Raw genomic sequence first — 18,454 nt, 5'->3', positions numbered from 1 at the left:
AATTTTTCCACTTACCAATTCCATCATTCTGGAAGTGATCATTCTGGGTATGATGAAGACTTTTCCCCTTTAAAGAAAAACACAAATGTATAATAATTTAAGCACATTTAATATTAGAAAACAATAACCATTTTCCTAATCATAGGTAAATTAACGTATACATCAATAATTAAAATTTTAAAACTGTGAGTCTATAATTAATAACCATTAGACTGCTTTGAGCCAATTTTCTTTTTAAACATTAGGTCACAGCCATCTCAAATAATACGGCTGGGCCTCAAGTTTTCTCAGTTTCAAATTAAAGGTATCTAAAATTTCTTTTTTATGAATATTTTTCATTAAAATGAAATATGCAATCAACATGACTTAAATTCTATTCCTTTGAAGGAACAGAACTGCAGTTTCTCCATACATTTTCTAACAGATCACAAAACGCAGAAGTTGTTTTTCAAAGGAAAAATGTGAATCTTCAATTCTTGAGGATGAGAACCTTTAGAACAGTAAAAAGAATGCAAATATGGCTTAGGATTTATGATATTTTGAGTATAATTCATGGTATATTAAAGTAGAAAATTTACTTTAAAAAAACAAAAACAGGAAAAGGGGAACTGTCTTCATTTGCTTGTGAGATAATCTAGCTAATTGCTAGACAGCAATATGGCAATACGTATCAACAGCACCAAAAATGTACATATGTTAACCCAGTAACTGCACTTCCAGAAATTTATCCAAATGAAGTAATCATAAATTTGGGCACAGAGAATTTGGTTTATGTGCATAATAAATGTTAACAATCTACATGCCCATCAGTGCAGAATTTACTAAATAAGCAATAGCAAATTCACATAATGGTATATTTAGTCTACCATTAAAAATGATGACAAACGGGCAGAAACAATATTTGAAGAGACAATGGTTCTGAATTTCTGGATTAAAAACAAAATTCTCTCTTCCCATGGGTTAAAAGTAATACATATCAAGCCAACTGAGGAAAAGTAGAACATTATGCAACTTACCTTTAGACACACACAGATTTGTAAATTTGTAAATTATACCTGATAACTAAAGAGGGGATTATGTCTACAGCAGGAAGAAAAATTCATTCTTGACCAAAGCAAAAACACAAGGATGTTTGATTTACCCACCTATCTAACTGTTGGAAAGAGCAAATACTCAGATCAGCAGTAAACACAGAAGGTTTAAGGTCAATTGGTTATGAGTGATGATGGGCAGCTGAAGTCACAAAGTCATCAAAAAGCCTCATGAAGTCAGAAAAAGACCCCCAAAAAAATCACAGTTGGTCCATTAACCTCAAGAGAAAGCATGTTCACAGTGACTGGCACCAACTATATATATATATATTAAAAAAACTTCTGAGGAATAGAGAAGTGATAAGAAAAGCATATAGAAAAAAGGAGAAAAAGGCAAACATCAAGATGGCAGAAGTAGAAGATGAGAAGCAGGAGCAATTAGAAGAGACAAGAGCGCCAGTAGCACACACACTGACAGAAGAAAGGAGAGCCAGTGACACCAACAGCAGATAAGACAGTTCCAAAAGGCTGACAAACCATTTAGATTTCTTATCCTCCAGACCTATCACTAATTTGCTAATGACTCAACAACCAGGGACAACTGCATAGCATGTAGAAGAAACACAGCAATTTAATCAGAGTGTGGCAGGCAGAATGGCCCCTGTAAAGAGGCCCACATCCTAATCCCTGGATCCTGTGAATATGTTATGTGGCAAAAGGGACTCTGTGAATATTAATTAAAGTTATAGATTTAAAATAGGGAGATCATCCTGGATTATGTAGGTGAGCCCAATCTAATCCCATGAGTCCTAAAAGCAGAGAAATTTATCTGGCTGGAATAAGGGAGATGCAGTGGAAGAGGAAGTAAGAGAGATTCCCAGGGAAAGGAGGATTCAATGTACCAGTGCTGGCTCTGAGATGTAGGGGACACAGTTGAAAACTGGTAAGAAGCCTCTAGAAGTTAAGAATGATTCCCAGCTGACAGTCACCAAGGAAACAAGAACATCAGTCCTATAACCACAGGGAATTGGATTCTACCAACAATCTGCATGATCTTGGAAGCAGATTCTTTCCAGAGCTTCCAGATAAGGACCCAGAAAGCTAATACCTTGATGCTGGCCCTGAGAAGCCCAGAGCAAAGAAACCAACCAAGCCAGTTCAGACATCTGACTCATAAAATTGTCAAGTAATCTATTTGTGTTAAGTCACTGTGTTTGTGCTTATTCATTACAGTAGCAATAGGAAACTAATAAAAAAATAATAACCATAATCTAGGGTAATCCTATATTGTAAAGCTGGAAGCACACTAGACAATATACATCAGCACGATGGGTGCTGTGTAGTATACTAAATTAAAAAAGCAAATTGGGGCCTATGGAGTAAAAAGATAGTAGCATGTCTACAAGTATAACTCAGCATTCTACATGGTTCAATACAGGATACAATACTCCAGTCACTGTATTTTGTATTTTGACTCAGCAAGAAACCATAGAACAGTAAATTTACTTAGTTTACATAAAATACACAGTGTTTGGTAGCTTATTAACAAAATAATAATGTAGCAGGCTAGACACAATGCTCAAGTCTGTAATCCCAGCACTTCGGCAGGCCAAGGCAGGCGGATCCCTTGAGGTCAGGAGTTTGAGACCAGCCTGGCCAATGTGGCGAAACCCCGTCCTACTAAAACACACACACACACACACACACACACACAAAATTACCGGGCATGGTGGCGCTTGCCTGTAGTCCCAGCTAGTTGGGAGGCTGAGGCAGGAGAATCGCCTGAACCCGGGGGGCAGAGGCTGCAGTAAGTCAAGATCGCATCGCCCCACTGCACTCCAGCCTGGGCGACAGAGCAAGACTCTGTCTCAAAAAATAATAATAGTAATAATGATGTAGCAGTAAGCTAGAGCTAGCTATGTATGAAAGTCATGTCCCCTGTTCTCTCATACCATGAGTCTTTTGTAAAAGCTCTCTTAAGCTTTACTCATTCATTTAAAAACTACTTCTAAGTACCTATTATGAGTCAGATTTTGCTCTAGGCACAGAGGTGAGAGCAGCAAATAATACAGGCAAAAATCTCTGCCTTAACTGAGCTTATCTTCCAGTTTTTGACATGTTTCCCCAATCTCCCACTACCTCCACCCATCCAATAAACTTCTGAACAAGATCTCCTTGGTAGACATTTGCCTGAATCTATCTACTTCCTCTCACTCCTCCAACATGGCCACAGGAGAACTCAGGGGCTAATTTGCTTATCTGTGCTCCTTTAGCACCTACGATAACATCAGGCACATAGAAGTAACTTAACTGATAAATAAACAGCTAATACATTAATAGTATAAGCTTGAGAAATCTACAAGATTCATTTATGTAGAATGTGTGATACCCTAAAAATGCCAAATCACAAGTAGTATTGTACATTAGGTCCATTTTTATTAAACTAAGAATGTACAACAGTATATTAACACAAAGAATAGTTCTCTTCTCAGCGGAATAACTATTTAGCTAAAAGATTTTCAAAGTATCAAACCATTCATTACTGCTTACACATTAAGATTTACATTTTTTGCCCTGGTGCAGTGGCTCATGCCTTTAATCCCAGCACTTTGGGAGGCCAGGGCGTGCAGATCGCCTGAGCCCAGCAGTTTGAGACCAGCCTGGGCAACATGCTAAAGCCTGTCTCTACAAAAAATACAAAAGTTAGCCAGGCGTGGTGGTATGCGCCTGTAGTCCCAGCTACTCCAGAGGCTGAGGCAGGAGGACTGCTTCAGCCTAGGAGGTGGAGGCTGCAGTGAGCCCAGATTGTGCCACTGCACTCCAGCCTGGGTGACAGAGACCCTGTCTAAAAAAAAAAAAGATTTACATTTTTTTAAAGGAAGTGCAAAACTGATATACTCTTTTAATTCTTACTGGCAACTTTAATATGCTGATGATTATAAATATTAAAACAAAACAAAACAAAACAGAACAAATACTAAACATGCCAGTCTCAGAACTTTTTTTTCTAATGGTAAGTGCAAGCATTTTTTTCAGGCACTCTAGCAAATAAGCCAGGTGTCTCTGTCCAAAGTAACTACAGTTCAAAAGTGGAAATGGCCTTGACTCCCCTGCTCCACTTCCTCTGACTAGAATGCTTCTATACAAGAAATATAGGTCAAAATCAATTACAGTCATCTTCAAGAAGTCAGCCAAATTTTTTTACTCTGTCAAATACCACCTCAAATGAATCGGTCATCAGTAAAGGTTCAGAATTATTTTCTTTATATAAATATCATTATTATAACACTATTCCTTATAAAGAATGTAAGGACATGTTTTAATAAGTGTGATAATCTTTTAAACGTCTTTGTTTATTCACATCTCACTAAAACAACTCTTATCAGTAAAGAGGATTAGAAGGTTATTTTATATAAATGATATCAAAAGTTATCAGGTATTAAAAATTGTTTTGAGAATGATTGTAACATTAAGCATGATTAAATGCCACACTGTATTTTCACTTACATGTCCACACTAAACAAGTTCCTTGCAGAAACCGCTTGCCGCCAAATGTAACCTTCAATTCCAACACTTAAAGTAACTTGCAGCCCAATAAACCTTTGGCACTTCTGCGCAGTTTTCTCCCTTTAACCTCTTCAATTTCACTAACAGAGGCTTTACCTTAGGTGGTGATTGCTGCTGTTTGTTGGTACTTCCTGAATGCTGCAGTCTTAGAGCCCGGGGGATAAATTCAGGTGCCAGCGGATTCAACACGTATGTCTTCTTTAGCTCTAAAGCCTCTAACTGGGCCTTGATCTGTTCGAAAGTGATTCCATGTAGGCTATTGTTTTCATGACACAGGGCAATAAACCGTTCCCAAAATTTCCTACAGAAAAGATTTACAAGATCAGTTTATAATTCAATGGATGAGATCACAGAAATGAACATAAGTAACTAAAGATAATTTCAAATTCCACCCCAACCTCAAATCCTTAAACCCAATAGTCATCTATGACTGAGATAAAATCTTTCTGCTAGATCACAAGACTACAGAAGTTTGATTTTGAAACTATAGTCATACCTTGTATTACAGTACATATAAAATAGGCTCTCCATTAATTTTGACTCATCAATGCAAGTAATATGGTCAGTACTCACCTATCCACACTAATTCAAAATGATGTTTTTTATTACTCACATAGTAAGTTTTCAAAACTGATGGCAACTCATTTCATAAAAAATTTGTACTTCTAGGCGTACTTACTACATACATATATACTATATATACATAAAATTCAATATAATGAATATAAATAATTCTAATTTATATACATATGCATACACACATATACATGCATGTATATGTGTATATATGCACATATATACAAACACATATATATACACACACACAGATACACAAAAACATGTGTTAGATGACTAAGAAAAGCCAACTCAAGACATAAATTTGAGTCACAAAGTAGATAATCCTCATGAAGATTCCTTAAGAAATAACCAGCTACTCCTTATTTTTCTCTTAATTAACAGGTGCTAGTCACAAGCACAACTTATACCATTAACTAAGCTGTAAGTGTTAAATGAATTATGAAAAATATAGGAAGTTGGAATGCTAATTTTAATGTTGATTATTCATTTCTTAATCAAATTAATAAGTACTAAAGGAGAAAAATACATTCAAAACTTGTTGCATTTGTATACTGTTGTTCCTAGGTTTGAAAATTGATTTCTAAATATTAAAATTATTAAATACACATTACAAAAGACAACATATAGTTTTTAAATTTTAAATGACTATTATAAATATGCATACCTATGTTTAATATGAGAGGTTCAAATAATGTTTTATTATGCTATAAAAGATATGTGATATGGTTTCTTCCCAAGTTGGTATCCTTGTGTCCAGGTGGACAGCAGGTAATCAAGATGGCTTCAAGAAGCATAAATGAAAAGGTTTATATTATAAAAGTTAGTATATGAATGGGAATTGAGTTATTAATATACTCACAAAACTTTGCAGAGTTTAATTTCAAATTATGCTTCTCTTACATATGCCTTCTATCCATCTTTCCTAGTTTTTTGAAGATGAGTTTAAGAAATGAATTGAGATATTGGAGATTCAGAAGGTAGAGGGGTGGGAGAGGGGTAAGGAATGAAAAACTATCTGTTGGGTACAATGTACACTATTCAGGTGAGGGGTACACTAAAAGCCCAGTCTTGATTACTATACAACTTATCCATGTAACCAGAAACCACCTGTACCCATAAAGCTGTTGAAAAACATAAGTTTAATAAGAAAAAATAAAAAATGTTAAATGGAATAAACAAAAAAACAAATGGGTTCGGAAAAAATTTTAGACCTATGTGTAAACAACAGAAAAAGTAAAAATGCTACAAAATATTAAATATATACTTCTGACCATAAGACTAAGGCTAATAAAACAGTCATGCAGTTGCTGGAAATGTGTGTTGCCAAGAAACGCACGCTGAAAAGCTGTCCTTTATTTTTATTTTTAAGAATCCCAATGAAGGAACTGTGCTTTTTTTCTCATCTTAACATGAGAAAATATAAGGAAGGACTATCTTATATAGCACTCAGGATCTAAAATCCATCCACTTTCCCACCCTTTTAATAAGAATAGCCACAATATTCAACTGTATGAATATTTTTATCAATACAATTCTACTACATACTATATTCAAAAGGTCTTTTTAGTCTAATTGATAAAGTATCAATTTCATAAAGTGGCATTTCATGTTCATGTTGGACTTCAAGACAAAGCAAAACATCAAAGAAAGAATGGATTGACTTTTACTCTGTCTAGTTGAGTTTTTTGTTTGTTCAGACAGGGTCGTGCTGTCACTCAGACTGAAGGCAGGAGGGCCGTGGCATGATCACAGCTCACTGTAACCTTGAACTCCTGGGCTCAAGCCTCTTGCCTCAGCCTCCATAGTAGCTGGGACTGTAGGTGTGTGCCACTACACCTGGCTAATTTTTAAAATTTTTTTTTGTAGAGATGGGGTCTCGCTATGATGCCAGGGCTGGTTTCAAACTCCTGGCCTCAAGTAATCCTCCCACCTCGACCTCTCAAAGTGCTAGGATTATGGGCATGAGTTACTGTACCCAGCCTCTAGCTCAATTTTTAATATCAATTTCTTATTATGTTTTTCATTTCCAGCTTACACAGCCAAAATGCTAGAACCTCATCTATTTTTAAGCTACCTTTTAAAACTCCATACCCTGTTCCTATATCACCCTCACTGACCTTGACTGCAATGAACAGAATTTGAAGTAACGTTGAGTTAAGTCAAACAACCTCATACTTCACAAAAAGCTGGAGCTCGGTGACAGTCTTTGCCTACAAGATTCCAGGGATTTCAAAGAAATAGCCTTCGAGTTAAAGTATACCAATTTAAAAGTAACATTAAATAATTACTATAAGTTAATCAAGTTAAACTGGCTCTAAAAGTCACCTGAAATTTGCATGTTAAATCTGACATTTTTTTTTGGAGGGGGGGTACTGTTGATATAGCACAATGGTAAAGCATATGGATTCTAGAACTAGCCCCAAATCATTCAGTAGCTGTGTGACTTCGTGCAGATTACTTAGCCTCTCTTTATACTTCAGTTTCCTCATGTGTAAAGTGTGGCACCAGCATGACTATTATTATTATTCTTTACTATTGAAATGACATTTGTGTCTTACTTCAGGGAAATGCTTCTTTCCTTCAAAAATTCTTAGTTTTAAAGCTAAAGTTTTTCCTTTTTTCTCTTTACACTGGCCCTTGAACTCCCCAATATCTGATCAAAGTACTGTGTATACAATTATGAAGCATTTCTGAATACAGATAATTGAAAGATCACATTAGAATGAGGACAAGAATTCACCACTCTGGTTATTTAAAGATTTTATCAATTCTTAGCCCCCTCCCTAAAATGTTAATATAATATTATGTTAACCATTTTTTTAGTACTATTGGTTTAAAAACCCAAGTGTGCATTACAATGTAATATAATTTTAGGCATTTCAAAGGATGTAACCTTATTTTTAACCACTGCCTGAACACAAAGTTTGATTTTCTTTCTGTGTTAACCTTACTTCTAAGATGACTGATAAAACACTAAAACATCACTTGGTGTCCTTAGGTCACTAAGGACACTGTATGTGTGTGTGTGTGTGTGTGTGTGTGTGTGTGTGTGTGTGTGTGTGTATACACATATACATACATCTCTACACATACATGAGATATGTTTATATTTCACAGAGTAAATAAAATGTGCTAAATGAAGAAATTCAGTTCAAGGGAAGACCTTCTCCAAAGGTCTTGGTATGAAGAAAGGTTATCACTCTCCTCTTAGCCTCCTGCCATTCCGTGCAGATTTCTCTGAGCATATCCATCAGTTCTGGGAAAGGCAGCATAACCAGAGAGAAGAATGTGGGTTTTGAAGTCAATCTGACATCTGTTTGAGTGGACCACATAATAGCTATGTGACCCTGGGCAATTTAATCTCTCTGAATCAGGCTGCCCATTTAAAATGCAAATAAAATATCCACATTATAGGGTTGTTAAGAGGACCGAATGAGGCAATGTGTGCAAAGCACATAAACCAGCACCTGGCTCAAAGAAAGCTGTCAATAAACAGCAGCCACTATTAATACTTGTTAGCTTGGCGAGAGAGCGGGAGGATCTTCACTATATCCATTTTGGATTAACAGAAAAAAAATCTGTTTAAAAATAAAACAAAAAAGAATATATAACTGATTGACTTCTGAACTGATATAATATACACAGTAAGTATTCCTCAAAAACTTGATTGATATTTGGGAATATATTAGTTTTTTTGAAAATATTAAATGAAAAAAGCAGGAAAACAGTCCTAATGAACTCAAAGAACTCACTCTTCCATTTTTACAGGACCCAAGAATCATATTACATTTTCTGAGTTTACTTGTATTGTGAGGGTAAATTAATATCTAATTAAATTAGTGAGATTAAAGCTTAAATATCCATATGCCCCAACCATTAATTCTTGGGCTACAGCCATGATTAAACTGTACAAATAAAGCAGATAATCAACATTGCCATGTAACTATGAAATGTATGGTTTTTTTTCCACTCAACACAGTATATTTACTTCCCTGAAAATATTCTGCTTAGCTTATCAATTAAGGTGTATACCTTGACACTTCCCAGTTGAGTAGTAAGAAACAGGCAACAGTAGACTCAGCTTTGAAGTTAAAAATTAGCCCTGGATAATTCTGAGAGCATGGCCTCAGGAAGAATTATTCACCCATTTGCTCTAAGAAAGTAATGATTTCTGTCAGAGAATGGATGAAAAATGCTGATCTCATGCAATTCACAGTATAATATGACTCTATTAAGAAAGGGGTAATGGTTTCTTTAAAAATATTCAGGTTGGTAAATATATTTGGAGTTATATGTAAGGAGAACCCAAACCTAATGTGGCTTAACACTATTCTTTTTTTAATTTTCTTTGAGACAGGGTCTTGCTCTGTCACCCAGGCTGGAGTGCAGTGGTGTGATCACTAGAGCCTTGACCTCCTGGGCTCGAACGATCCTCCCACCTCAGCCTCCTGAGTAGCTGGGACCATAGGTACATGCCACCACATCCAGCTAAACTTCGTATTTTTTGTAGGGACAACGTTTTGCCATGTTGCCCAGGCTGGTCTCAAACTCCTGAGCACAAGCAATCCACCCACCAGGGCCTCTCAGAGTGCTGGGATTACAGGTGTGAGCCACTGCGCCTGACTGCAACACTATTCTCATATCCGTTTACTCCCCTCATAGTTTCTAGTTGTTTTCAACACATTCCAATCTACATATGTGCTTTAATATATTACATTCTAATCAAATAGTATGTGCTGTCTCACTTATCAAATAATAAATATAAGCAAAAATGGTAAAATACCACAAGCAACATTCTAACCAAATATACTTACAATGACTAGTAAAGTAACATAAAGTAAAATTCTTAGGATGAAAGCCAAAATAGTAGACTCCTTGATATACTTGGTTTCTTCTATTCATTTGTAACTTAGGATATTTTCAGCTAGGCGTGGTGGCTCACGCCTGTAATCCTAGCACTTTGGGAGGCCGAGGTGGGCAGACTACCTGGGGTCGGGAGTTCAAGACCAGCCTGACCAACATGGAGAAAACCCGTCTCTACCAAAAATACAAAAAATTAGCTGGGTGTGGTGGCCTGTAATCCCAGCTACTTGGGAGGCTGAGGTAGGAGAATTGCTTGAACCTAGGAGGCGGAGGTTGTGGTGAGCCGGTATTGTGCCAGTGCACTCCAGCCTGGGCAACAAGAGTGAAACTCAGTCTCAAAAAAAAAAAAATATTCTCCTCCCTCCAATTTTTTGTCATTAGTGACTGCAAATGCATGGTAATATATTTTTAAGGTATGAAATTAAAGATGTTACAACAGAATTGTTTATAGACAAAGTCACGGACCCTCCAAGCTTTGATTTTTAAAGAAGAAACATTTTTTTCATCAATTAAAACTCTACTTGATTCTTCTGATGACAGCTTTCCCCTAGAAAGGCCATGAACTTTTTGAGGGTCTTAAATTCTGATACATCAAACTGATTCTTAAAGGTGTCAAACAGTCTCCCTTCCCATAGGATTTTTCTTCCTGCTAGAACACAAAAACAGATAATAAAGTGCTGTCACCATCTATATTGTAAGAAAAAAAAACTTGATTTAAAGAGTGCCATGTCCTAATAGTTTTGTCTACTTTAATTCTAACAGATCAAAAAGAAATAATTACCCCAAGGCAGATTTAGGACTATCTACATCTCTTTTTACTATTCTAAACTTCCTACGACAGGAACTAGCATACTTACAAAATTTTAAGTAATCCCTAGTGTATTTCTTTCTTTTTCACAAAAGAATATTATAAATATCTGTTCAACTGCTTTTTTTTTTTTTTTTTTTAATGCTAACACAGTTCTTCAATACTCAAAAGGCCAAATCTTCTATTACTGGCTTCGTATAGTTAAAATTCCAATTCACTGGTATAAGTCACAAGTGTATAAAGAAAGATTTTGGTGTGTAGGTTGGTATTTTAACCATATTTAGTAGAAACTGTTCCTTAAAACTAAAGTCTAATGAATACTAATAATGCTATCAAAAGACAAGTAATGACCACGTCTAACCCCCAATGTTAAGATCTTCTGGATTAACCAGATACAAAGAATTATCTACATTGAGAAGCCTTGAGAGAGCAAGACTACAGAAGGAAATTCATCAAAAAGTAGAACAATGAAGGAGAAAAGTGAGGCACCAAGGGATACAAAAGTTAATATCCATCAATTACAGACACATACATGAAACCAGCTCAGGACCCTTGCTCTGGTTGTTGCTTCTTCCTGGAGCACTTTTAACCCAAATAGCTTCTCCCTCATTTCCAAAGTCAGCTTCTCAGTGAAGTCTGCTCTCACCATGCTATTTATAATCACAAGCCAGTCTGCCCCGTCCCCATCACTCCTAATTCCTCTTAATATTTTCCTTTCCATTCAACTTACCATGTAAAATACTATATAATATTCCTAGTTAGTGTATGGTAATCTTCCTCTCCTTAATAGTAAAAAGTAAGCCCCACAAATAAAATGTAAGCCCACAAGGGCAGAGATCTTTTGTGTATTTTGTTCACTGATGTATCTTTAGGAGCTGGAAGAGTGCTTAGAACCTAGAAGTCACTCAGGAAATATCTCTTGAATAATGGCTCAATGAATACAATTATACATACAATAAATAGATTCAAAGTAATATGCTTTTGTGTTCCCATTGGATATCAGGCTATAATAAACCTGATTTTAATTAGCCAGAAGGTCATATGAATAAATGTACACACAGGGATACAAATCATGTCACTTTCCCCTTTAATGTCTCAACATTAACACATATTTACCTGCATCTTCCAATAGAGCACAGAGCAATGGGATCACCCACCACAGCAACCAGGGATTGTGCTCTTGTGATGGCAGTATTGAGAAGCTTGTAGTTAGATAAAAAACCATAATCTAAGTCCTCTGTGGAATCTTCCAGAAGTTGCTCTTTCTTTTTAATTGGTGTCTGTTTATGTTTACAAGTATGTCTTGTACGTACTGTGCTAAGAAACAAAACTCTGAATTGCTTTCCTACAAAGAAAATTTTTAAGAAAAGACTTAAGATTGTCATTCTGAACCACTGATATAATAAAAGCATCACATTTTTTAAAATGTAATTGCTAAATAACAAACATTGGCAAAGATGTGGAGAAACTGAAACCCTTATGCACTGCTGGTGAGAATGTCCAATGGTACAGCTGCTGTGGAAAACAGTGTGGCCGTTCTTCAAGAAATTAAGCAGAGAACTACCATATGATCCAGCAATTCTATGCTTACATACATACTCAAAAGAACTGAAAGGAGCAACTCAAGCAGATATTTGTATATCCACATTCATAGCAGCATTATTCACAATAGCCAAAAGGTGGATGCAACACAAGTAAGTATCCCTGGACAGAGGAATGGATCAACAGAATGTGGCATATACATACAATAGATTATTCAGCCTCATAAAGGCATGAAATTCTGACACATCTTACAACATGGATGAACCTTGAAGGCATTACGCTAAGTGAAATAAACCAGTCACAAAAGGACAAATACTACATAATTCCATTTATATGAGGTAGCTAGAATAGTCAAATTCATAGAGAAAGAATCTAGAAGGGTGACTACCAGGAGGTAAGGAGGAATGGGGGCATTTAATGCATACAGAATTTCAGTTTGGAAAGCTCAAAAAAGTTCTAGAGATGAATGGTGACGATTGTTACACAATAATGTAAATGAACTTAATGCCACAGAACTTATGTGCATAAAAATGGTTAAAATGGTCAATTTTACATCATACATATTTTACAACCATAAAAAAAATTTTTTTAATGATACTGTTGGAACCAACCTTAAAAACTATCCAGTCCCAGGTTCCACCCAATACAAGGACCCTTTGTTGAAAGAGTCATCTAGTCTCTGGCCAACGGGGCCAGGCACAGTTGATTTCATAAAGAAGTCTACAGAAAGTCTAGGTGTATATCATTCTTTCTTATGTGCTTCATATAGTAACATATCTATTCCCTCACCCTATGACAAGTCTCAATACAATGTTGGTGTCAATCCTTAGTCTTCTCCTCTCCAGGCCAAACAATCCTAGTTTTCTCATGGCAGTTTCTTGACCATTCACTACCTTAAGTCTTCTCTGGGTGCTTTCTAATTTACTCCTAATGTTCTTTCTAAAATGCTCACCTAAATTCTGTATAATCTGGACAACACATCGTACAGTAGAACTATTTTTTTCCCGTGCTCTTACTGCTGTATATTACTCTTACTGCTGTATATTACTCTTACTGCTGGATATTACCATAAAACCTAACATTGTATTAGGCTTCATTTAGAGTTCACATCATAATGTTGCTTCATATATTTAAAAGCACAAATTTTATAGCAATTAATTAAATGAAGATAATTTAAAGGAGTTGCTGTTAACTATAAACTTAGAAAAGCCTATACATAAAAATCTTTATGAAGAAATTCATCCTCAGATACAGTATAACCGCAAAATGTGTGATATACTATTATGACTGTAATTTACAGCATACACATACTATGTGGCACTGATACAGTTATGGTCATAGAAAAGGTATATTTGTTAATACTTATTTTATTTGGATATAAAAATTTAATAAACACGTAAATGAGTGCAACCTTTAATTGCCAAACCTGGCATTAAAGAACTTGATATGAAAAGAACACGTAAGTTCAAAAAAGAGATCTTAGGCATTAAAAATCCAGTGTGAATACACTTTAGATTTAAGCATTTGAATGACTTAATTCATTTCAATTGATACTTACCTTGAACGTTTAGCACCCTTTCTACATTAACATCAGATAATCTCTTTTTTCGAAGTTCAGCACGTATTCTAAACACTTGATCAGCATATGGAGTCACCACACCAATACTGCCATCATCTAACTTCCCCCACGCTACTGGCCACTTCCTTCTTAACTCTTCTACACGTTCCACCACTTCAAACACCTTTAAACGAACATACACATACATATTAAAGTCATCACCAATGTTCGGAGAAAATAATATCATAACCGAAACACATTTATAAAGGATCCCATTTTAGCAGACATCATTTAAAAAAAAAAAAAAAAAAAAACTACCTCTAAATGGGAGTAATGCTTTGCTGATGTGAATAGAATGAGAATATAAATTTTCCATTTACATTTTAAACAGTAAAATTCTCCAATACTACAACCAGTGAAAACATGAAAATCAGGGGCAATGCTACTGGCCCCCAAGTTCCCGTGTAGGGAGGAACAAGATCAAGTTCCTGCATAGGGAAAAAGGCCATGATTCTAGGGGAGGTAAGTTCTCACAGCCCCAGTAATTCTCAGTCCACTCTCTTCAGATCAGGCCAATGAAACTAACCAACTAGAAGCTTTCTGTCATCAGGGACGTCACTAATTCCCAGCAGTACAAGGCCTAACATTGTCCCCTTCCTCACTGATATAACTAAGCAGACCAGCCAACAGCCACCAATTGACAACAAACCACAGTTGGGACTAGGCCACATGTAGATCACAGAGACAGACTTTCAGAATTCACTACCTGCTAGTGGTACAAGTCCAGCCAAGCCATTTCATTAACCTTGCAATAAAGCAACACCATAGTTTATGCAACTAAATTTTTCAGACCCCAATTATTGGATTATGATAGAGTTTTTAGGATAGTTTGTTCTATTTTAATTCAATGAATTGATCAAACAGTTTCAATGTTTGGCACAGTGGAGAAGGTACAAAAATTAATAAAACATGTTCCTTGCCTGCTACTTACTGAGAAGAGCTTATGGTTTATTTAGAAAAGAGAGCTATAATAAAAAAATGCATATAAGGCAAGCACAACAGAGGGTCAGTCAAGAGTCTAGGGGCATACAGAGGAAGGAGATATGCTTTTAAATGTCTTTAAGTACATCGTTTCTTTATTATTTACTAACAGTATCTATTTGAATTTATAATATTAAATATATTTAATAAAAATTGACAATTTTCATCTTTTGAAAAACTTGAGGTTATTGACTGTGAAGCAGTTCCCATGTCCAGATACAAATTCAATGAACTACAGAGGTAAGGACTACAGTTATCCTATTGTTATTATGATACAGCAGCAGGTGCATCAAATACACAGACCACCCAGGGAATGTGAAGAGCAAACTAAAGACATGGCGTTCTCACTATCAGGAAACAGAGTAGACATACTGAGTCTACTGAAATAAGGAATAAGAAAAAATTATCTTTACCCATGTGGTTAGATGTGGGGATAGATGAGTTGGGAAATACCTCCGCTGCACCCTCCCACCCCATAAACAGAGTTCCCACCATTAAGCAACACACAACCATTTCTGCGCTTTATCCTACTGTCGTGTAGTCAAAAAACAGACTTAGAATGATGGTATGAGTCATTGTGGGAAACCTCTTCCCCAGACAGACATCTTTTAAGTTGGTCAAAATTAGCAAAGACAATCAAAGTCTCTAAAGACAGATGAAAGAGGTTACAAGAAAATTGAGAAGCATCTACCTATTCAACAAAACCTACAAAACTCACTGAGAACAGTGGAAGGTTGAGGCCTACAAGCTACGGACAGCCTCCATTCCCCCACAGCTCTGTCTTACAGAACTGTTTCAACGGCCAAGGGCCAACTTCCATCTCCCTAGCTCCCTCCTATTCCAGGTGCTTTTGGCAGCTGGTAAACATTGGCAGATTTCATTTTTCACAGCTTTGTGCTGCAGAAGGCCTATGATAAGCAGTTGGCAGTAGTCAGGTAGTACCTGTTCCCCAACCACCCACCATCTCCTGCTACATAGGGAGTGGGACAGTGGGCAGCAGTGCAGTCCCCTCTTTCCTACATAGCTCTGTATTGCAGGAGAGCTGTTCCAAAGGCCTTGGCAGTCCACTGACAGTCTCCATTTTCTTTAGCTTCCTAAGACAGAAGACCTATGCTTCGTAGACTCAGCAGCCACTGAACATCAGCAGATCCCAACCTCCCCTGGTCTGCACTGCAGAAGACCCACAATGGGTAGTGGCACCAGCTGGAGGGAAGCACCTGGATGGCAGCATGGATTACACACAAACACACAGCATACACAGAGCTCCTGCTCCATAGGATGGATGCAGGTTGGGAAAAGCAGGGACGAGCAAGTTCCATGTATTCCCCCAACAACTGCTCCATAAGTTCTGCCCAGGAGACAGTGAGAGGAAGGCTTACAAACTGACAACATTCTGCCTCTGCCAAGAGACCCATGGCAGCTGGATTACACCGTGGAGCAATTTATGCCCTAGGAAGTAGAAAAGTAAAAACATTGAGATGAAAAATTTATTGCCAGGAGTCCAGCTGTAGATTTGAAATAACAGAAGCATGAATCAGCAAACATGAAGATACATAGTGGTTACGCAATCTGAAGAACAGAGAGAAAAAGTAATGTAGAAAAAAGAACACAGCCTCAAAGAAGTGCGGAACACCAATTAAGCTCACCAACATGCATCTGATGGGAGAACAGAAGGAGAGCAAAGATGGAAAGGAGCAGAAAAAAGGTTGAAAGAAATAATGGCTAAAAATTTTCCATATTTGATGGAAAACACTGAGCTATACATCCAAGCTCAAATGAACTTTGAGTAAGATAAATGCAAGGAGACCCACACAACAGACAACCATATTAAAAACTAAAGTCAAAGACAAAAATAAAACCTTGAAAACAGCAAGAGAAAAACAACTCATCACTTACAAAGAAATTCCAGTAAGATTAACAGATTTCTCACCAGAAACAATAGAGGCCAGAAAGCAGTGAGAAAACATATTTCAATGCACTAAAAAAAAAAATTCAACCAATTCAACTAATAATCTTATATTCTACTTTTCAAAAATGAGGCCAAATAGAGACATGCCCAGATGAAACATAATCTAAGAGAATTCCTTACTTCCAGACTCCCCTTACAAGAAACACTGAAGGAAGTTCTTCAGGCTGAAAGCAAGTGATACCAGACAATAATTCAAATCCACACAAAGGATCTCGGTCTAGGTGATTATGTGGGTAATGATAGAAGACAGTATAATAACATATTTCTTCTCCTTTCTCCTCTTAACTCATTTAAAAAGCAATTGCATAAGCCCATATGTACATAATTGTACTGTTAGGCTATAACATATAATAATATAATATGTTTGACAATAACAGCACAAAGGAGGTAGGTAAAAAATGATACCATATGGTAACTCAAATCCACAAAGAGAAGTGAAGGTTAATATAGCAAACTCCATAAATATGTACTTGTCACCCTTCTCTCAGAATTTTTTAAAAACACAAAATTATATAAATTAATAATTATAAAAATATAATTTGTTATATATAGGTATATTATATATACTATAATAGCACAGAAAGGAAGGAGGAATAGAGCTATGTAGGAGTAACTTCTATAGCTCTTTGGAAATAAGTTAGTAAAAATTTGAAGTAGATTCTGATAAAGTAAGATGTATATTTTAAGCCCTAAAGAAACCACTAAGAAAATAACTCAAAAAATATAATTAAAAAATAATTAAAAGAAATGGCCAGGCATGGTGGCTCATGCCTATAATCCCAGCACCTTGGGAGGTCAAGGTGGGTGGATCACTTGAAGCAGGAATTTGAGACCAGCCTGGCCAACATGGTGAAACCCTACCTCTATTAAAAATACAAAAATTAGCCAGGCATGGTGGCAGGCACTTGCAATTCCAGCTACTTGGGAGGCTGAGGCACAATAATCACTTGAACCTGGGAGGCGAAGGTTGCAGTGAGCCAAGAACATACCACTGCACTCCAGCCTGAGCAACAGAGTGAGACTTTGTCTCACAAAAAAAAAAAGAAAAATAATAATTAAAGGAATTAAAATGTGACACTAGAAAATACGTACTTAACACAAAAGAAGGCAATAACGGAGACACAGGAGATCAAAAACTACATGAGACACAGAGGAAAAAAGGGCTGAGGTAAATCCAACCATATCAATAACATTAAATGTGAATGGATGAAAAATTCCAATCAAAATGCAAAGATGGCTGCAATTCCAGAACTTCGGGAGGCTGAGGGAGGTGGATAGCTTGAGCCCAGGAGTTCAAGACCAGCCAGGGCAACACAGCAAATCCCATCTCTACAAAAAACACAAAAATTAGCTGGGCATAGTGGCATGCATCTGTAGTCCCAGCTACTCAGGAGGCTAAGGTGGGAAGATCACCTGAGCCCAGGGAGGTCAAGGCTGCAGTGAGCCATAATCGTGTCACTGCATTACAGCCTAGGTGACAGAGCAAGACCCTGTCT

General features: G+C 36.6%; 1 protein-coding gene across 6 annotated transcripts in view; it reads right to left on the bottom strand.

Annotated features, from left to right (window-relative positions):
* Positions 1-18,454, bottom strand: part of HELZ (helicase with zinc finger) — a 175,380-nt gene that overhangs the window by 51,717 nt on the left and 105,209 nt on the right. For all 6 annotated transcript variants that reach the window (XM_008012026.3, XM_008012025.3, XM_008012033.3 and 3 more), the window contains 4 exons: positions 13,949-14,132; positions 11,965-12,193; positions 4,695-4,899; positions 16-67 (listed from right to left, as the gene is read on the bottom strand). In XM_008012026.3, the coding sequence (XP_008010217.3) occupies positions 16-67; positions 4,695-4,899; positions 11,965-12,193; positions 13,949-14,132 (670 nt within the window). The remainder of the gene's footprint in view (positions 1-15; positions 68-4,694; positions 4,900-11,964; positions 12,194-13,948; positions 14,133-18,454) is intronic.

This window comes from Chlorocebus sabaeus, chromosome 16, assembly GCF_047675955.1.
Source record: "Chlorocebus sabaeus isolate Y175 chromosome 16, mChlSab1.0.hap1, whole genome shotgun sequence".
Taxonomy (NCBI): Eukaryota; Metazoa; Chordata; class Mammalia; order Primates; family Cercopithecidae; genus Chlorocebus; species Chlorocebus sabaeus.
Note: the sequence above shows the minus strand (reverse complement) of the source record. Positions and strands in the feature narration are given on the sequence as shown.